This window comes from Siniperca chuatsi, linkage group LG20 (genome assembly GCF_020085105.1).
Source record: "Siniperca chuatsi isolate FFG_IHB_CAS linkage group LG20, ASM2008510v1, whole genome shotgun sequence".
Taxonomy (NCBI): domain Eukaryota; kingdom Metazoa; phylum Chordata; class Actinopteri; order Centrarchiformes; family Sinipercidae; genus Siniperca; species Siniperca chuatsi.
The window spans coordinates 10903333-10925977 of record NC_058061.1 but is presented as its reverse complement, the minus strand read 5'-3'; the positions used below and the strand labels follow the sequence as shown (position 1 = coordinate 10925977).

The 22645-nt window shown below is 43.8% G+C and overlaps 1 protein-coding gene across 1 annotated transcript in view; it reads right to left on the bottom strand.

Moving 5' to 3' along the window:
* The window catches only part of tcf7l2 (transcription factor 7 like 2), an 88650-nt gene that overhangs the window by 52772 nt on the left and 13233 nt on the right, over positions 1 to 22645 (bottom strand). Inside the window, 1 exon segment of the mRNA XM_044178257.1 lies at positions 5751 to 5852. Within this exon segment, the coding sequence (XP_044034192.1) occupies positions 5751 to 5852 (102 nt within the window).

The window sequence follows — 22645 nt, the reverse complement described above, 5'->3', positions numbered from 1 at the left end:
CACAAAAAATCTGCTAAATTTGACATTTTGAATTCTTGTCGGTTGGACCTTACCATTAGCATCATAGGGGAAATTTATCAGGTACCTTTTCTTTAAAATGTTTAGTTATTCTGTTAAGTGCATAAAGGAGCGAGACAACTCTTTAGTCATTGTTGTGGTATTGCTGTTGACTAAGCCAACACTGAGTGGATTGTCTGTGGGAACAAGCTGCCGTCCAGACTGCTGGATAGATACAATAACACTGAGGTGCTCTCATTTTCATTGTCACAGTTCCCGGGCCTGACGCCACGTCTCAACTGCCTCAGATTTTGGCCCGAGCTGATGATGTAAGCGTGACCCCTTGAACAAACGTCTTGTCTGGTGGAGACAGTGAGAGACAGCTGACAGACACAATGGTCTCTATCTGAGGTCTGGATCACTTGCCAAAAAGAACTGGGCAATATGGATAAAATCTTCAATCACAGTATATGTAAATTTAAGATTTCCATATATATCATGATATTTTCTGGAAATGTCTGTTATATTGCCCAATCCTACATGCTAAGACCGTTTTACGACTCTGGATCCAAAAGTGACAGTAAATGAATGTCTGAGATATTTCTCTTGCAGCAAAGGTTAATGGTGGATGGAGGAGTGCATGCACAGATAGAAGACAAAAGAGGGGGAGCGAGGTTATTTGGAAAAAGGCTTAAAATGCAGAAGGAAAGAGCAGTTTAAGGTCGGCATAAGTCAGTACAGAGAAAGCCTTCTAGATAAAGCCTATGGACAGTGTGTGGGAGGTGCCTGCTGACCATGGGGTCGCTCATTAACAGCTGAGGAGGCCAGGCATCCCAGAGTCCTGGGCTATTGTCTGGCTGGCCCAGGTGCATGGCCCATTCAGACCACAGGAAACCCTCTTTATCCCCATTCCTCCAAAATGGACAGAGAAGCGGTCAAGGAAGGTGAATGTGATCCTAGCTCTGTCTTTTCTAACACAGACCTAGAGCAGCAGTCCTTTGGCCCATTGTTGGGATCCACAGAGTCATTGTGGCATGTGTTTTCTGAATGCTTGGCTAAGACGTAGTTCTGTTTTTTTCATAATATCAAAAACATGTTAGCTCTTTTCACACAGCCTCCTTTCAGTACACGTTCTTCAGAGGAACCAGTGAGACTGAATGGGAATAAAATAAGCATGTTCAGTAATTCTAAAGGCTCAGGTGGGAGGTCTTGCAGGCCATAAAAATGGCCAGATTCCATCACTTCCTCCACACTAATTACCATACACTTGGAGCAAGTGCCCTCCCTCTCTTCATCTCTGAGCCCATGCTTCACTACCTCTGACACACACACACACAATAACACACAGTGAGGCACAGTTGGGAAATGGTTAACACTCCAGCCGTCCCCTGCTGCCAGTGAAAGCCTACAAAACAATGGGGACATTGTTTGACCAGGGCTAGGCTCTAGACTCTTAGGCTGTGTGTGCGTGTGTATATGTGTGTGTATGCACGTGAATGTCAGTAAAGTAGTTTCTGTGTGTATGCTCTTAACATTTGCATTTTTCTGCCCCAATTCCCAGAATGACAAATTAAGAAATGTGATTCAATAAGAATTACTTGTGTTTAAAATGATTTTATATCTCATTCTAGAGGTGCTCTTTATCTAAAATTGAAACAAAGTTTCATCACATGGCTGTGAGATGAGATGGTTTAATTCCTTTCAGCCAATTGATGTCATGACATTCCCAACATAAGCCTGGACTCCTGCTGAGTCCTTTACTGCACCTTTGTTGATGCTATCAACACATGCACACTTTAAGTAATGGATTTACAAATCAATCTGGTATATTATGTTGTGTTACCGGGTTAATGCAATAATCACTGTCTGAATAAAAAAATAATAACACACACCACTTACTAAATTTGTCCACCAGCTTTAAGCTACTTCCTGCTGCTAAGTATCCACAAAGACTCCACAATGTCAAATTAAACCATCACAATAAAAGGCAAGTTGACAAAGCAAGGACTGTTTATGATCTTTCCCTCAGGAGCTGTGTGAGGCATAAAAATGTTTCTTGGAGTCTCTCCCTCAAAAAATACACATCAATAGGTGGATAAATATTGAATAACTTTCAGCCAATGGCATAAAAGTTCAGCGGCGGCAGGTTTTGAGGCTGCCTGCGGGGTGGTCAGGCACTTCAAAAAGGTCCTGCGTGGCCTCCTTTGAGGGCATGGTAAACAGGGGCATACAGCGTGCCCTCAGACAGACCAGCCTGCGTGAGGTCACTTCCTCTTTTCTCGGCTGATCCTGCAGCATTCCACCTCGACTGAGCCTTCCAGCCACAAATGAGACCGTCTGTCTGCATCTCTGTCCCTGTCCATCTCTCCCCCATCCTTCTCCTCAGCCACAACTTTCTTTATCTGCAGCCGTCTATGTCTTTCCTCCTATCAATCGCTGTCTATCTATTGTTGTTTCAACTGTCTCAGGGTCACTTAGGCTTCAGATCGCTGTTATCTAGCAGGCCAATCGACGGCTTCTTATCACTACCAATGCAGCCCGCTAGCGCTCGAGGCAGGGAGAGGTCAAGGTTCTTCGAGTGTTTCTTCGCATTTGTAAACAAAAAGAAACTGCCTTTTACAGCCCAATTTATTGATAAGGGGATCACGTACTTGAACATACAGGCCTACATCTTGTAGTAAAATAAAAAAATAAAAAAGCTTGACTGATTGAGTGACACCAGCGGGAATCCGTGTTGGGTTATCATTGGCATTCACGATGCTGTCCACAGTAATCTGTCTTTTCTATATGTACAACAGCCAGTATGATGCAAACCAAGGAAACATTTAATCACACTTGCCTCTCAGTCAGAGGTGGATGATGGAGCAGGATGGTAGGAGCGGCAACAATACAAGTTGCATTTCACATTCAATTTTATCACTTGTGCGAACGGCGAGATGTGTGCCTATGCAGCGATGCTGCAATGCCTCTGATCTTACCAGCCTGTGTACTCTATCAAACAGATCACACTAGGACTGGGCAATATGAGCACAAATATTACAATATACTGTATTCTCTGATATTGATCAGTGTCAGTACTAGGACACTGAACAGTATCAGGATATGCGTTTAATAGTGCTCCATTCTGCCTTTGCATACGTTTTCTGCTTATAACTAAAGCACAAAGAAAGAAACCAGAAGGTTAATTTAATTTTCAGATTGAGTTATTTATCATCAAATCCAACAGTTTTTTTTTGACCATGCAAAGATGCCTTTAGAATTTCTTAACTTAATTCTTAGTTTTGGCTAAAATTGCCTTAGGACCTAATTTCCAAATCAAATCTGTTGTTCCTTGGCCCAAGGCCTATCTGTGCCGAAAATGTAACATTAATCCAGTGGATTTCATTACATAGTGTTTTTTAACATAACCTCACAATGGAGGTAATACGCATACTGTAAGCATTTAAACTTACTGTTCTCACAGAAGTTCTGGCAATTTTCTGTTACTGTTAAATCATTGTACACAATTTAGGGTTACTTTAAACTGAGCTTCAGCTTCAGCTGACATGATATCACAAACTCGTACTTTCTGTATGTTCGGTGGGATTTTCATTTTCATAGCATTGGAAAGTTTTGTAGTTATTAACACATGTTCAAAACACATTGTTGCTCAGTATTTTGTATTACAGTCACTACATTGTGTTGTTGTGAATGGGTCTATGCTTCAGAAATGTGCAAGCTTATTTCTTCCATCTGACTGGTTGTCCATCTTTGTTGTTTCAAGTTTGTTTTCGCCCCACAGCCAGTTTCTGTTTTGAGTTGCTGGTGTTGCATGTTTGTTCCAAGTCTGTAAGTGTTGCATGCTTTGTATTACACGGTTTGTATTACAACTTTCTGTGTACATTGTGAAAAAAAGATGCTTACATTTATGTTTCCAAAAGTAAAACCCATACGTGTTTTGTTATAATTATAGATCAATTTAGCACCCTACTCGTATTTGAGCAATCTAATTAAAAAATATATATTACATTATAGAATTGTATATAAAATGTGTTATGGCGTCACTAATGCATTCTAAAAAGTTGGAGCTGCAACCATTACACTTTACTGTTGTTCTCAAACTTCCTTTTAAAATGAATTGTACAGCAGGCGCTTACGTGGATGTGAGGTGGTAAGTATTTACAGCCATATGACTCATAGCAGGATAAAACCTGAAGTATTTACCTGCAGATTTTGCTGCCTACGACCAGTTTAATGACTTCATAGGAGTTGGGACTCTTTTCTCAGCGTCTCCTAAAATAACAGAGTAAGAAGAGGCCCCTGAACTCTTTGGTATAAAAATAACACTAGCATCGCAGGGAATGATAAGGAGGGCCTTAGCTGGGCTTGTTTTGTTCAGAATAACTCTGTCATCGCTAGCTCTTTGTCTTAAGCACAACTTTTGACAAGGTTTCTGTTTCAAATAAACAGCCTTGTCGACTCCTGCTATTTTAAGACATGCTTAACTTAAACAGGCAAAATACCGAGGAGGCCTTGGCTCGCCAACTTTTGAGTAACTGTTTGAGATGGTATTTATTAGAGACTATAAAAGTAACTGAACTGATCAAATGTCAAATGAGACTCAGAGAGACACTGTGTCTTGACAGTGTAATTTCTGTGATAAAAATCATCACTACCTTCTGTGTGAGCTCCAGAGCCATGACGACTACTAACTGTGTTGTTGCACAGAGTGCATAAACAAAAAGGGTCAGCAGTGTATTATTAGCTCCAGCACTGAACTGTTACCACAGGAGATATTGTATTCATGAGCATAAAAACTTGGAAGGCAACTCCATCTAAAATCGTTATGCACTTCTCAAATTTTCATTTTCATAACAATATGCAGAAGATGCACGACTCCAAAACAAAAGTAACTACTGTGCCAATAATGGCCCAGGGCAATCATGATCACCTCACTAATTCTGCTCAATCCCCACTCTCATTGATTTTCCTGGCTCGCTAACCCTACGACCACATACGTACACCTCCCTATGTTCAACCTTTCCGCTGACCTCCTGAAAACTTTATGCCTTTGGCTAACTACTAAGTTCACGTTCGACTGGTCATTCTAGAGCTGCTAGCCTCTTAGATATTGACATGCCTGGGGTGGATGCTCTGTTATGTGTATATACTGCATATGCCTCTATTACTGTCCAGCCAACTCTCCTGGCAGACTACTCCTCCAACTCCATTGATAGGGTAATCAATGTTGAAGGAACGCCCACACTTCCCTGAAATGCCCAGCATTAGCTCATTCTCATGAAAAAGTTGTCAACATGAGACCAGTCTTCCATAATCATTTACCTCAGCACAAGGCTGGGCTGGGAGTTACCATTTTCTCTGGGATTACAGGCGACCTGGCTGTCCAAAGAACAACTGCTGCACCTGCCACAGTGGCAGCCCCCTGTGCCATTCGCCTACTGATCGCTCACTAACAGAGAAAAGCTTTACTTTCTGGGATCCACAAAACTTTCATTGTCAAAATTTACACATATAAAAGAACAAGTTTACATAAAACTGACTGGATGTGTTAGTGACTGTGATTTAAGGGTAAATGCAAACAAATATGCATTTTTCCAGTCAAAACATCCATTCATGGGGAAAAGGGGAGGACTTTAACACTGGAGATGTTTTCAGGAAGGATGAGAGAAGAAAAGCAGAGTTTGTCTTTATGTCATGAATAAGAGAGGAAGAGCTGGTGAAAGAGGAAAAGTACCGAGCAGAGTGTTACTTACAACGATGTGTGCCGGTGACGGGGACCTGGCATCTTTAAGTGCTTGTCTACTTTGAAGACCTCCTGGTTGAACATCTAGCAGGGGCCATTTCATCTGTAGGTACTGAATGGCAGAAAGGAAACAGAATGGAAAGAAACAAACAAAACATGTTAACAATGCAGAAAGCAAAAACCAAAAGAACAAATTAAAAATAAGACAAAAAAGGGAGACGACATTTCTTGACGGGTGTATGAGTGTGGAAACTCAAAAACATGGAAAAGCAAATAAAGATCTTAAGGCGGATGGTGGATGGAATGAGGATGGCCTGAAGCATGCATCCAAGAGTCCAGCAGGAGAAGTGTAAACCAAATTACGCATTTTTCTGAAATACACAGCAAAAAAAAATTCCTTTAGTAGCCAGGCTCCTTCACAGTGAGCAGGAATTCTAAAACTTTAGTTTTTTTAGTTTTTTGTAAAGTAGCTGACGAGTGACTTCATTAAGTCACTAGTTTGGAGTTGGGGGAGGGCAGAGGTTTTGGGTAGTACTGTACACAGCTCAGGCCTTTAAGATGACCTAATATCATAAATGTGACTTTTATTGGAACCCATAAAGAGGTTAAAGCATGGCGTCTCACCATGCTCCTCTGAGGCTAAGCCTCCTGACTGCTCCCATAAATGATTGATTTGGCCTCTATCAGAAATCTCCCTCTCTCTCTCTCACACACATACACACACACACACACACACAAAAGCGCAGAAAGACAGATAAGCAGAAACAAGGGTCATGAGAAACATCTGTCTCTGTTATAAACTGGGTGGAGTCCTTTTAATTTGATGACATGTGCTGAGTTGACTGTTCTACCTAAAATGGTCTACCTTGTACCTCTTCCTAAAACAAACAGGAAACGCAAGTGTACTCATCTTCATATATATTCGATCATAATAAAACATGGCAAATATCTAAATCTACTGTCATTGAAAAATACTTTGGACAGATTCATATGAAAATGAAAACTACTCTGTGGCCATACAGCAAATTATTTTATTTGTCAGCCATTGAATGCCTCGTGTTGACCTTGCTACACTATGTGGCCCAGACTCTGCTTATCAATGTCACAGCCACCTAATTTGAGTGAAAGCGGTCACAGCAACTCTTTCAGTTCTGAGGCCTTTGGAATGGGTACCGTACTAAGGTGAAGGGCCTAGAAATTGAGAAGAAGGAAAACTATTGAGGAAGTGAATATCAGGGGCAACAGCTGTAAAAAGTATAAAACCAGTGACCTTTGAAAAACTGCTTGCATTACATTCAGATATTAGCCTCTATGGCTACCTAGGTGATGGCAGTTCCCTGGATTTGGGGGCAATTAAAATGGTTTGATCTAAAAAAAAAATTACATCAAATAAAAAGCCTTTACTGACAAAGACTATTAAAGGTTCACACACTCAAATAGGCGATAGAACAGGTTTGTCTCAAGATACCAAATGAAAGAACAGGAACAATCACTGGTGCTGGCTATGGGTAATAGTATGGTATTTTGAAACCTTGGTGCCACAAATACTTGGTAACCCAAAAGCAGAGTCATTAAAATGGGTATGGGGTAAACTCTATATTATTATAAGCTGCTCTATTACACACCAGATATCCCCCTAAACAGTCTAATGGGTCAACTTGTTCTTGGATCTGGGCCTATGATGCCATTTGGACATAAACCTTCAACATGATCGAGAAATCTAAACACTGGAGTGACTTTCTTCTCTTACCATCTGATATCTACGTTTGGAGTTTGTTGCTTCACTTCAACATATCTGAATACTATTAAATTATATTTCATGAGTGATTGAGATCATGTGCTTCTTTGCAATAATGGCATAAGACCTAAGAGGTTCATCATTATTGGCCCAGAGCCCAGGATCAGATTTTGGCACTTGGTGACAAAAAGTTTAGGTATTGCTGTTTTATAAATTATAACTTCAGCACAACCATCATCCAGTCCTCTAACAGTCTATGAAGTGCAGAGGGAACTAAGCTATGGCTCTCTGGTAGCAGTCTGGCAGTTGTATGGTGATGCAGGTACACTAGATTCAATTTCTTTGTGTTGCCATCCAGCAAGGGTGACCGCTAGTTTGTATGCGTGTGTGTGTGTGTGTTCTGTATGTGTGGCAGAGCTGGTCAGAGTGAGTGTGTCGCGACCCTTCCTGAGACTGTGTCTAAATCAGTGGTAATTAGCGAAGAGTTCACTGTGGGGTGCCTGCCAGTGGTAGACGCTGGAGGGAGTTATTGAATCCATGTCCTCAGTTACAGCCTGTGAAAGGAAAAAGACTACCACTCATTTATGACCCCAAGATGGCTTTTACTGCTAAAAAACTGGGCTTGTTTATGCTTGTTTGTATGTCCTGAGAGTGGAAAAAGGAACGGTTGTAAAAACTCCAGAGTTGAGGTCTTGTGGGTTTTTATGGACCCCCCACACTGGGTATTAATTGCCATGAAGGGGAGAGAGGAGGAGGAGAGGGGGTGGTGTTCTAACAGTAAAAGAGGAGGAAGAGAGTGACGGGGCTGCTGTCTATGAGGTAATTCAAGACAGTGTCCATTGGTGCCAGAGGGGCTAGAAGACAGGGCAGTGCTGGAGAGAAGGGGGATAAATTGTGAATACAGTCATGGGAAAGTCCTGCCATCGCATGTGCGTGTGCCCACATGCTCACACATGCAAATATTCGAACACAGCTGCAGCCGGAGAAGGGGGTCGAGCAAGAGGACATTCTGAGTAGGTGGGTAAAGAGCGTGAAGGTGACACCCCTGAGTGTGGCAATGGGGTAGAGAGACATTGAAAGATTGCAGAGGGAGGGAGGGAGGGTGCCGCAGCGCATGCCCTGACAAGTGGCTCCACTTCAGCCCTGCTATTGCAAATGTTCTCACACACTAATCTCTCCTGCAGGTTTTACAAGCATGCCAAGGAAAACGGAGCCCTGGCAAGCACCGGGTTTTCCGGCCACCCCCTTCTTGGCCTTCCTTCTCTCTCTTCACCCGCCCGCCTGTCCTGCTAACGGACACACCGCCTGGGCATGAGTAGGCCATGACCTCTGACCCCTCTCTGTTGCCCCAAGCCCCTCCCTGCTCCCCACTCTGCGACCTGAAAACCCTCCTGCTATGAGGGGGCCCCCCGGGTAACTCAAGAGCCATTCCAATGTGACAAATTGCTCCAGAGTTCCAGGATAACTCTCTCTTCTCCTCTGTCTCTCTTCCTGCCCCCCTCCCCATACACACAAACATTAAGCAGCCCCCCTTGACAGACCCCCACCCTGTAAGAGCCACCCAGTGGTTGTGCTCTGGCTTGTGCAGCAGACGGCTTCTCCTTCTCCCTTCACCCTTTCAGCCCTCCCCCCGTTTTCTTCCCCTACCCTGCGCCCCTCCTCGCCTGGCCAGCCCCACAATGGGAGCTGAATGACTCAATTGTCTCTGATGAAGTGAAAGACAAGGGAGTCCTCTAAATCCTTACAGAGGGATGAACTCACTCTCACTGTCCTGATTTTTCTGTCCTCTACTGCTTTCACAAGCACAAGACAAGGGTTGTTGGTGGGGGGTGGGAGCTGTTTACAAGGGCTATGACTAATGATTATTTGCCTTATTGATTATTTTATCTGTTCTTTTTCTGTTCAATTATCCGTTTAGTCAATAAAATCAGTCAGAAAACAGCTAAATATGCCCCGAGTTCCCAGAGCCCAAGGTGATGTATTCAAATTGCTTGTCTTGTCTGACCAACTGTCCAAAACCCAAATATATCCATTAAAGAAACCAGAGCCAATATAGTTATTTTGCTTCACGAATTACTTAATTGAATGTCATATTTTTTGATGGTTAATTCTCTGTTGATCTCTGATAAATTAATCTGCTACTTTCAGCCCAATTTTTTTTACTATAGCGGGTGCTTTCTACTTGCATGCTGGACCACTCACCCATATGTGAGTGACTGCTGCTGCACCAAGGTCTGGCATGTTATGAGCTACAGAGTGTTAACCCAGATCCAGACTGACTGTCATCGCAATGAAAACAAGCTGGGGCCCTGGACCCAGTGTCACAGCTCGTGGCAGAGGGGATGTAGGCTGGAGACAAATGGAAGGGCATCCTGAGCGCTCACATGTCATCCTCACACGTCTACACACCGGCTTCCACCACTGTTGTTACTAATTCAACAAGCTGGCAAAGAAGCAATTTGGCCTAAAACACTCCTTCCTGGTGCCAGTGTTAGACTCTGATCCTCCCAAAAAGAAACAATTTTTTCCACATCCTATCAAACATTAACCAGATGTCAATACATGCTATTGACAAGGAAGGGGGGAGAAGTCTTACTCATAAATTTTTTAGTATGAATGACAGACACAGAAAGTACAGGATTGTTCCGCCTGTTTCTGGTCAACAACCAGCTCCTTTTCCATCAAGCCCCCATCTGATGTGTTTATTACATGCAGCCTGGCGGCTGGAGCAGCAGCCACCGCACGGTTTGTTCGTTTTGTTTTGGATTAAGAGCAGAGGGCTTCAGAGCAATCAAACAAACAGAGCTCCTTATGTGCCAATGTGGCTCCCAAACACTGGTCCACTTTCCAGCAGGGAACCATGGGGCAGATGATGGGGACCGCTGGGGCTCCATCAAGCATTCCAGCCATGTGAGCAATGTGAGAAAGGAGGGGAGACAGGCACAGACAGACAGACAGATAGCAGCTTGGGTTTAGAGTCAGCATATGGATGCTGGGTGTTGCTCTAGAGAGTCCGGCAGATCTTCAACCCATCTGTAGCCGCCTCATATCACAGACATGGCATAGCTCTACACAGGCAACAAAGGCAGTGTATGGAGATAACACATGTACATTCACAGTGACCCCCCCCCCAAACATACTTTACATGCTTACTCACTCATTTACACCTGAACAACAATGCTCACCCACATTTGAACATCCTCTGGTCGACAGGCCTGGCAGCTCCTCTGGGAGAGCGCTCAGAGATGGGATTGACAGCTTGCAGATTACACCAATCAGACTGCTACTATAAAGAGCTTTATTTAAGTCTGAAATGATCAAGGCTAGTAAGAGGAGCCCATTCAAAGCTCTGCAAGTAAACTGCACAGAGCTTAAAAGATTAGTCCATCCAGTTTTTTTTTACTACAATTTTATCCCTTTAAAAATGAGATCTGAGCATATTGACTTGATCAGTTGCGGATATTGCCAGCAGTCTTTGTCCTCACTCACAGGTGCAAGAGGAGAAGCAAACACTTGCTCATATAAACACGTAATTTGTTGAGGAGGGGAAAGTAATTTTCTGTAATTGAGGGAGGGAGAACCTCAATGCAACACAGAGCCTTTGAAATCTCCCTGGTTAAAAAAGAAATCACCAGCCCACTCGGCTATGTGATACATTGTTGTGACTGTTTCTGTGTACAGTACATGTCTTTGGAGGAATGGGAGTACTGTAAAGCGAATGGAAGTAGCACAAGAATTACTTGACTAAACTGGGAGAAAGTTAGCCGACACAAGAGGCTCCATCATGGCTGCTTTGGTACTACTAATGCACATTTTATGAGTAAATATTACAGAAAAAACACCCCACCTGCTCTGATAGCCAGAGGCATTTTGCAACTAGGAAAATAAAAGTGAAAGGTGGGAAGGCCTAGGGTTTGCGTGCCCTGGGGCGGGAAGGGGTCCGCTGGGCCCATATTTACTCCAAAGCCAGAACCGCTTGGGGGTTCCTCTGGCCCTGACAGCACTGGGGCCGCCAACCTGATCCAAAACCTTACCTCCTACCCCTACCCCCTTTGCCGACAATATCCACCTCAAACTCTCCTTCTCTCTCTTTCTTACAGAAAAACTCACTGTGACACTTTCATAAGCCTTTTTTCCACAAGGGGAATGTGCACATGACCTCTCCTTCCTCTCCACCCAACTCAGACTTTACTCACCCCTTAAAATGAGGCTGTAGAAACAGGCTTGTGAAACTACTATTGTTCATAATATCTCAGAAAGTATTGCAGTCTTTGACAAAAAAGGCGAGAATTGCTTAGTTTTTAACTTTAATCAGTTTGGTGTCCTTTCTTTAAACTTATTTCAGTGAACACTTTTATCTGGCCTGTTCTGGAAGTTAGTTTCGCTCTCTTAAACACTGGTTCATGACATAAGTATGGCTTTGCTGTGACACTGTTTACTTAGCAAGTGTGGACAAATGTGCTGTTCAAACACCAGCTGATTGGCCGGAAAGTTTCAAAGGATTGTGCAAGACGTAGCCAACACATTTTTCTACAACAATCACAAGGAGACAAAATTGTCAAAAAATTTGATTGGATGATGAAAGACAACAGCAAAGATTACACACACCTGGATGCTCATACAGTGATCTCAAAGGAAGTGTGAGGGTGACGTGATTGCAGTCCAAAACACACCAACTTCTCAACAAGCCTCAGAAAGTAAACAGTGTTCCATTTCTGACTTATGCACCCCCTCCCCCTTTCCCACTGTCCCTCTCCCTGTGTCACTAAGAGTATCTCTTGGCTGCTCTATAAATATTGTGGCAGGGAGGGTGAAGGCCAGCAGGAGCTAGCTGGTCTTCCATCAGCCCCGCTAATGAACAGGCACTCTGGCACCTTTAGCATCAGGCTCTGCTGCAGAATGCCTTTGCTTTCAGGTGTTTCGCCTGCTTCACAGAGCTACACTCGCTGCTATTCCATCTGAGTGACTCTTCCTCTTTCTTGCTTTCCCTTTACTCTGACACAAATATAACTTGGGCTTTGGGGTACTCTCATTGGCTTCCATAATCAATAGGGCGACAAACTGAGTGGGTTTCATGTTATGAGGCTGGAAGCTCTGATTATTGCTTCTATTAGGGTTGTAATCACAGTTAACTCAATTAACTAATGGAGAGGGATTACTCGTCAATACTCCCTAGTCTGGTTATTTTTTGTGTTTTGATTTTGTGTTCCCGCCACAAAGGCTAAAAAGATATTGGGATGCAAAGTGCACAGTTATTTTAAAAATAAAAGTGTAAAAGTGGCACAGATGATGCTTTTGCGGTGACACCAAAACATCTTTTATGTAACTGATAAAAAACAACAAAATGTTTGTATTACGGTGCTCTATCAAATCAACATGATAAACAAGTCCCTCTACTTTCCTCCCTATGAATATTTTCAGGCATCCAGGTAACAGGTGATCTAGATGTCCTAAGTCAAAGGCAACTGGATTTACTGGTTTTCACTTGAGGACATTTTGCACACTTCTCAATTCTGAAAACTAATCTTGGATGAGTGGTGAAACATCTTCAAGGTTAAAACAGATCCAGTTGCCTTTGAGAAGGTTTTTCTAGATACGCTATTTCCCGATGTATTTTTTGTCATATTACTTTGCAGGCTACCGCACATCATCTTCATAATTTATCATCAGATTACTGAGATCCATGTAAACATCTGCTTGAACTATTACCTTAGTCTGGGTATTCACAGTAATTGTGATTTGTGTCCATTCTTATATTCTGTATAATTAAATTATCATCATATTAATGGTCGTCAATAGAGGCTCCACAGCTGAGTGGAAGTAGTCTGATGGATTGACAGGTCAAAGATCAGGTCCTGGACCTTCCTGGTTGGAGTCTTGTACACACTGACCTACTTGGAGGCTACATGGAGGTGAACAGGCATGTCTGCAGGCGTAGGTGTGTCTGAGCCCCTTACACAAAGCCAAGCCAGGGGAAGAGAGGAGAAGAGGTTGGGCAACTCATATGCTTACTACATGCTTACCTTTGTTTGCAGGAAGCATGGTCTGTGGCACGGAGGGGAGAGTTAAAAAGGTGAACAGCAGCTGAGCTCTGCTGAGGGAGAAAAGTAAGCTGATTGCAGCGCCCACGTTCTGCTGGAGAGTGCTGTATTTGGCATTGTGCTGGAGGAGAACTATACGCTGCCCTTGATGTTGGGTGTCTGGTTTTGTTCTGTGAGAGTTCACTATGAATTAGTTAAACGGTAGACTGGATATAAGGAAGCTATGAAACATGCCTCAGAGGGAGAGAATGTGTACACTCTCAGGCTTCACAAAGACTTCCAATATTCTGAAAACACTGCACGCTATCACACAATTTCACCTAAACATATTCATCAGTCAGAAAACATTATATTGAAGGCATTACACACACATACCAACAGGCAATTAATCTTCACAAAAGCATCATAGGAAACCAACAAACATTCAGTCTGTTTTGTGTCTCTTTCACACTTGCACATACACCTTGAAGCAGTTCAGCCTCCATATTCATGAGGCCTACTCCCGCAGCATACCTAGAGCTCAGGAATTTGGGGATTCAACTCAAATCTCAAATATGGTTTCAGGTTATGGATTTGTAACCCAACCAACTAGGCTAGTTCATCACCTTTAAGATATCTATATTAGGCTCATTTAGTTTTAACCTAACCTATTATTGTTGTTACGAAACATGGTATTAACTATGATATCGTGCATGACGGATGGAAAAAAAATTTCCCACACAAGCAATTACATGCAAACTCACACAGTGGGGTACTGCCGCTTTGCCACGGTAGCTTAATGGATAAATAAGTAATAAGGGCTTGGTTATTGGAACTCATTAAAATGGGAGATGCCTCCATGACAATAAGACCCGAGGAGGGTCAGGGGATGCAGCAGTGTAGCTCGGGCCAGAGTGGGTGGCTCTCACCACCCCGTCCCTCCATAACCTGACCACATGCCCCTAGCACTCACCTCCAAATCAACTCTGCCAGTGATGCCCCCCACCTCCACTCACACCCTACCCTCTGTATCCCCACCTTTTCTGACACAGAGCAGCACATGCATCTTCATCTGCATACACACAGTACACCTGAAAACACAGCCTCAGAAAGACACACACAAACACACACACACACACCTCTCTCATGGTTAATTACCACTTAGCTCAATCACATGGTGATCCGTCCATAAGAGCCCCCCCTCCACCCTCCTCCCCCGCAACACAAACAGCAGCACACATGCCAATTATTGATGAATCTTTAATATGGTGTTTTACAAAGTCTCCATCTCATTTCCTACCACCGAGCAGGTGATTACTCTTCCAATAGGACAAGTTATATAAATAGACAACGGCTTTAGCATCTAAAACATTAAGTGCATAAGACTGAGTAAGAATAAATTAGCTTAATGTAATATCATTGCAGGGTTGAAATAAAGTGGCCTGAGCCATTTGGAGAAGACAGCTAACTTTTTTTTGCTCCTCCTGCCTTGCATCTAGCTCTGTATAAAACCCCCGCACAAAAATCCCACGCCGCGATAACATGTCAATAATGAGCTGAGGCCATCTATTGATCAGCTTAATTTTGCATCTATTAGCTAGGGAACGGCTTGCTCCGGGGGCGAGGGAAGCCAGGCGCTAACACGCACCGACAGGCTGGATGGAGATCATTACAACTGATGTTCACACACACGCTGTGATTGACATGGAGATAAGGCAGGGGAGAGCCCGGGCTCGCACGCCTCCCCGCACACTAAGCTAATGATACACCAAACGTGTGCTTGGTGTGTGTACGTCGGTGTGTGTGTGTCTGCGGGAGCATGATAGAAAATGTCTATCTAGAAAGAGAGTTGGAGCAGGGGAGAAAAAAAGAGAAAAAGAGGAGAAGAAAAGCAGGCCACACGCCTTTGCTAATTGGCACAGTCAGACAGGGAAGCTCATAAAAGACGAAAAAGCATTTAGTGGAGCACCTCAGCTTTCTGGATCGCCTTATCACGTCTGTGTCATTTAAATACCGTTGACTACACCACAGAAAAGCTTGGCTTTGACCTGGAATGCACGGCTTCATCTGATACTTCCTTAATTTAGAGAGTTTGCATACGAAACTCAGTTGAGGCATTCATTATGAAAAACGTATGTTTTCCTGTGAACGAATCATTGCAAGTTTAATGTGCCCCATGTCAACATAGCAACCAAAGCAGTTGAAAAAAAGCAGAGAGAAGGTCTTTCTTCTCCTCTGAGCATTTTCTGACACGCACTTTTTCTCACATTCAAAAGATGTGACGTAGAGAGTATGGATCCATACAGAGAGGGCTTGCAGAAAACAATATGGTGTGATGCCCTTTTCCTCCTGCTAACCTATCCACCACCGCTGCGGCAATGGGCCTGGCTTGGCATTGATGCAACCAGCTGCAATATAGGATGCTGCATGTCATCCACACAGCAAGTGCAAGAAACAGAGAGAAAGGGAAGGGCCGGGCGCTGCAACTGCACCTTTTACCACACCATCAAAAAGAAACGACTGCATCTTTGTGTACACCATCTGTATATTTGAGTTTTTACAGGGAGGAGGTCTTGTTTTTTGCCAGATAGGTTCTATGGAGGTGAGGTCAGAGGCACAAAAAAAACCCTTGGCTACAAACTGTGTGTTTTTGTCAGCTGAGGATGCAGCGAAGGGATCGAGGAGCAGCAGGGAGGAGGGAGGGGGCTAGAAAAAGCCCTCAGCCAAGCCATCAAGTTGAACATTGAACTTCACAGTAGTAGCTGCCTTTCTATGCCTCTCCTTTTGATGTTACCTCCAAAGCAAAGGATCAAAGGCTTGGAGTGTGGCGTGGGGAAGTCCCAAGCTCTTAGCCTGCCAGCCTGTGATATATGCAAAAGTCTACGCCAAAAGAGAGACAGTGGGGCAGAGAGAAAGAGAGAGAGCGAGAGAGAGAGAGAGAGAGAGAGAGCTGTGGAGAAAGAGAGAAAGCTTGCATGGAATGTTGCTAAATAGTATGTTTTGTGTCTAATGAATAACAAGGGGATGACGCAATCAGCCAGTTAGTTACACTATGACGTAGAGCAGGATAAAGCGCACGCACACAAGTTTTAGAGAACAGGCGTTTGATACCGGGAGAAGGCTGGGGAAGAAGGCAGGGGATGGGATAGGGCGGAGCAGGGGGTGCTGGCAGTGTTTGTTGCTCTCACAACTCCCCCCCCACTTCCAACTCACACCAACCCCCTGCGCCTCTCCGACATCAAGGGGGCGAGAGGCTGTGTCGTCTCGACATAAATATACAGTGTGCCGTTAAAGCGAGGACTACAGTAAACACAGTGCACATGAAATCCTGGTTGTCTCTCACTGGAGCACAAACAATCGCACAACACACACTCACACTGTGGGCTCAGCTGGGCCAAAGAGGGGAGCAGAGGTGTGCTAAACTTGACAAATCTCTATGAGACAAACACAATACACACAAACACAGACACACACACGCTCACACACCCTTTCCCCAAGGCTGTAGGATTAAGAGGTCCAGCTGGCTGACAGCAAGCCCTTCCTTCCCACGTATCCCGTCGATCTCACCCCCCCTCACACACTCCCAACATCCACCACTCCACAACCCCTCCCACACCTCCACCCCCAGGTCTGCCAGCCATACAGCTCACCAAGCATGCCAGGAGGACACACCTGAATTTGACATCGATCGACCCTGAGCACGTTCACCTCCCTCTGCCCCATGCACATTCACACAACAGTGGAAAAATAGACTCCAGAGTATTCAGAGTCACAGGAAATCCTCGAGAGAAATATGGGTGTTGGGTGTATAGGGAGGAGAAACTTAGGAGGAGCCACCACGATGTAGGCTACATGTCATCGGCGCCATTAACGCAGTTTGTCCATCCATCTAGCCCTTCGGTCTGTCCTACTGGTTGTATCAATCAATTACTGATTCACTGAACGTCATTGCCTTGGGAGATGGAGGAAAGAGTAGGAGAAAATGAGGAGTGGGGTGCTGAAGATACATATAATGAGTCCTGTTGTTGTGGAATAAGAGAAAGTGACTGAGAGACAGAAAGAGTGGAGAAAGGGAAAGCTGGAGTAGGAAAAAGAATATAAACCTTAGTGAGATCTTAACCCCTCCTTCCTCACTTCTCAACAGCTGCCAGGTCACTTTACAAATGTCTGGAAGAAAATATGCAGCAGGGTGTTGTTTGAGTGTTATATAATTTTGTCGACAGGGAAGTATGTGCACTTGAATGTGCAAGAAAATAAGCGCTCAGAATTCCAATATGTGAGATGACTAAAAGGTTAGGATTATGTTATTGGAATCAGTTTAGCACATTTCATATGTTACCATGCATCTAGGCATGGAGGGAATGAAAACGCAAGAAGATGAAGGAAGATAAAGTCCAAACGATACTGGATTTTTTTGCCTGATGCCGATTATATTCGAGTTCAACGCGTCTCCAACAACTCACTCTCCCAAAACCAATGAGCAGAGAAGTGAGATTTGAAAAAGTAATGTGTTCAGAAGGTGAAATCTGTGGATGCTCTGCTGATTTAGTGTTTTTGTTTGTTTTTTAATCACAACATGTAAATCAGCTTCATAGAGTACCAAAAAAATGTACCCTTGTAACACAAACATCCCCATGGGTTTTCTCATATTCACTTTCACTAGCATGGCCATTTCAACCTCAATGGAGGAGTTTGCATTCACAAATATTGACTGGATTGTCCAAGGCTATGACAACAATACATATAAATTCTTCAACTTCCTAGGTAACCTAGAGACAGAAGTGAGTGACAAGCCTAATGTGGAGAAAAGACGGGCTATGATTAAGGTGAAGTTTGGGTGAAGACAAACAAGGGCGGCAGCAGCAGGGTCTCATTTCGGTTGTGATCACAACTAGAGGATGCTAATACCATGCTTAGGGCTGCCTTGCCCCGATGGATAACTAATGAGAACAGAGAAAAATCGGCATTTCACCATGATACCATCGACAAAGACAGATCAGTACCACAGATTGGGTTGGGTGGGGTGTAGAAGGAGAAAGAAAAAAAAATGAAAACAGACGAGGCAATGGTGTAAGGAAAGAATAAGAATTAGGGAGTGAGAAATGGAGAAAGGAGAGAGCAAGAGATAGAAGGGAGGGAAAAAAATTCACAATGATGACACGTAAGTGCAAAGAGCGATTAAGGATTTACTTTCAAAAGGACTCCCATTGATCTTTTTTGATAGACCTGCAATAAATCAAACCGGATTGACTCGCATGAGAACCAAGCCTAATCCTTTAGTCAGATCCAGGAGAACTCCAACCAAACCAGCTGTTAATTTAGGCTTTACAAGATAAAGCAGGAGAAATCCAACCTGATGTACCCTAGGGCAGAGGCTTACATCATCTCTGTAAAGCAATCAACTTATTGCCAGTTTGGAGAGGTAATCAGAGCACATACTGAGAGAGGAGAGGGAGAAAGGAGGGATTGCTGGGTGGAGAGAAAAAGAGAAAAGGAAGACAAGAGATGGCTGAAAAGGTTAGAGAGAGAACAGAAGCATAAGAATGTAAGAAACAACAGAAAATTAAAATTGAGTCCACTTTAAGAATGTTATTTAAAAAAGAAAAACTAAAATGTATTTGTTTGCATGCTGGGCAGATACACAGTTCTTCTGACTGAAACAATGAAACTAACTTTGAAACAAAAAATATGTTTACACAGAGTACATCTCCAATTATCTCCAGAGGGCGAAGATGAAACAGAGACGAGCTAGCTAGCTGCAAACAGTAGCTCTCTGGGCTGACAGCAGGGAGTGGAGGCAGGCTTCAGGCCCCCCCCCTTCCTCCACACCACCCTGTAATTTCCCTGGAGGCCAGCCCAGACCATGTCCCCATCCCCAGTGGCCGGTGCCACCTCAGCCGGGTCCTGCCAGCCGTGCTGTGGCTGCACCATAGCACAACCATAGTAATTAAAATGGTTATTTTTGTTTGGGGGAACAGGAGTTTTTTTTTTTTTCCAAGCTCTGGGCGGAAGTATTGCAAGACACCATCCAGCCCACACTGAGTAAACCACACTCATGTCTTTTTCAGTTGCACGTTCTGTGTTTACATGTGTGTGTACTATATGTCATCAGGGTACTACGGAGTTTTAGTTCCTCTTCTTAGCTGGGTGTGTTACGCCACAGTGGAGGATGCAGAAGATAAAGCCTGAAAACCACACAAACACCCCACCACCCCACCCCGTGCATACACTGACACAAAGACTCATTAGCTCACCGTCTCCCCTGTCTTTAATGTCCTGTTTACAACACAAAACAACCAGATCAGGACTGAAATCCAATCACAGAGCTTTGCAGGGCCCTTCACGTCGGCCTCGCAGGAGAGCTGAGGAGAAGCAGGCCTTGTAGTCTCTGGAAACTGTCCAAGGGAAACCAAACCTCAGGAGTCAAAACAAAACCCCATATAAAATCAGAGTTAAAACAGCAGCCTCTATTCAGTCCATCGTGGTCCTCACCAGCACACATGCAAACATACACACACACGCTATTTGGTCACTGCTTCTCTACCCTCTCCTGGTTACACTGTATGCACACAGGGATCACTCCGACTTCAGCAGGGCTTCTCTGGCATCGCCAAATTGACTGAGGCTTGGTGACTTGAGTTTTGACACGGTTGATGTGTGTGAACACACACACACACACACACACAAAAGGCACATCCATGTAAAGGAGACTGCCACTTAAGCTCGACTCACATCAGCCTGCGCTATCTTTAGCAGCTGGGCTAAACTGTTAAAACCGCACAACAACTCTCCCCCCTCCCAGCCAGCATCCCACGATGGCCTGGGCCTTTGGCAGTGGCTGCCCACTGGCACCTCCCTCCATGGCCGCAAGGTCACACGTTTAATTACACAGAAAGTAGTAATCTCACCAGACAGATGGCAAGCAGGCCGCCTCTCAATTACTTTATGCCCAATTGAATCATTACTGATGTTATTTGCTGAATTATGGCACACAGGAAAATACCACAAAAACTGGATTTGTGCTACAAGTGGGAGGGGGGAGGGTTAAAGGGTCGTGGCAGTGTTAGGACAGAGAGGCAGATGTGTCTCTTGCCAAGCAACTGTGACAGAGATCAAAAAGCCGTGAAGAATACAAGCGCATGACTGTGTTAGCTTTTGGAAAAAAATTGGAGGTTTAATACCACAGTGATCAGTGCCAGAAAAAACAGACCCTTATTTTTCTCAAAACCAAAACTGGTACAGAACATTGGCCTGTGTGGAAACAGTCGGCTCCCAGCAGCCCAGTTGAGGAAACCGCATGACAAGGCCAATTTAAAACGTGAAGAAAGTGTCTGTCTCTTAAAAGTGAGCCAAGGAAAAAGAGTTGGGTTTTCTAGAGATTTTTGTTCTCTTTAGGACAACCAGTTTGTCTTTGGGAGCATCCCAGTGGGCTTGACGTCTTTCCTGAAAACCCCCGAACGGCAAGTGTGAGCGGTCTCATCTCACCATCCACCCCTGTTGATGCTTTACTCATCATTTCGCAGCTCCTCCTGCCAATGGCTTCTGTGAACAATTAGAGGTTGACTTTCCCAGCGTCTCAGACCACAGCATCTCAATCTCTGGCCAAGGAGCTACAACAGTTGAACTAGCCAGCCAAGAAACAAGATTCTCTTCAAGCTCAGGCCTAAGTTTTGCTATTTATTCATCAGTGACTGTTAGTGAGGCCTCTCTCAGCCTGTTTATGATTTAACATTACCACAGAGTTTAATAACAGCAAATTAACTGCACTGACTGGCCTCATTAATGTCAGGCATAAAATGCTTTCAATGAGATCATTTCTGAATGTGCGAGGCCTACCACTATTGTTAACTCAATTACCAAAACGTGGTTCTTGGGCATACCAAAAAAGATAATGCTTTGGACTATATAGCTATAAATTGCCCAGCTGATTGGCTTCTTGTTGAGATAACTTGGCAAATTTCTTCTCCATAATTTCCTCTTGCACCTATAGGTGTCATATTAAACCACATCTTTATCTCTCATGCCAGGAGTAGCCAAATATATGCCACGTAAAACAAAACTTGACTACATAATGTACAGCTGAGGCTGATGTTTACTTCTAAATTTACCAAGCATAAGACGAAAAAGAATAACAGGTTGGTTCACCGGCTTGAATAACTTTTCAACTAAGCCACATAGTATGAAACTACACACAGCGTGAAAAACATTTGTCCTACTGGTGACCGTAATAAGACTGGCAGCTCGCCACTAACTGGGAACAGTTGTGTTGAGAGGCACGTCTACTGATGTAAAATGATCTGTGGAAGCATATCGAAAACTTCCATGCGTTTTTTGTAGTTTTTTTTCCTGAGTCAGGGTGAGGAATTGTACTGGCCTATAGACCGCAGCTAGCAGTTGTTCTCCCATGAGGGTGGGCAAGCATCTGGGAAGAAGCGAGCAGGCGGATCAGGAAAAGTTGATGACTAGATCTGCATATTTACAGCACAGGATTTTCAGATTGCACTCAAAGTGATCCCAAAGGCGAGTGCAGAAAATAAGAAGAAAAGGGTCAATGGAACTTCCCCTAGAAGGCTCAGAGGGCTTACAGTAATGGCTCCCAGGCACATCTACAACCCCTCTATCCTGAGAGGACGGGGGAGGTTTCCTGTTCGACTTTCCAGTTGTGCCATTGCTCTGCTTGGGAGAGAAGCTGCACTGCTGTTTAATACCACAATGTTAACAGTACTATAGAAACACTAAAACATTAACAGAGAGGAGCTGAAGAGGCATTTTTACATGATGATTTTGTTACCAGTTCGTCTGCATTCCTAATACTATGTTGGGTTGTCAAAAAGAACTTTCGAATTAAAATCAAACTGCAACTAGGTAAGACTGAATCTGATAATCACACATCCAGGGCTAAAACACATTATCAAACCATAACAGAATCAAATCTTTTCAAAGCATTTTATTGCTTTTCTTATTCACAATTAGGCAACAGATGTTATATAGTGAAATATTTCTAACAGTGAAGGCCATTATATGCCTCTTGTGGTTGTTGGTGCTCACTAGCACATGACAGGTCTCAGGTTAAAGCAACAAGACAATCTCCACATGTCAAAATTTATTTCAGAGCACAATAACATCTCTCTATAGACGCGCAAGGAC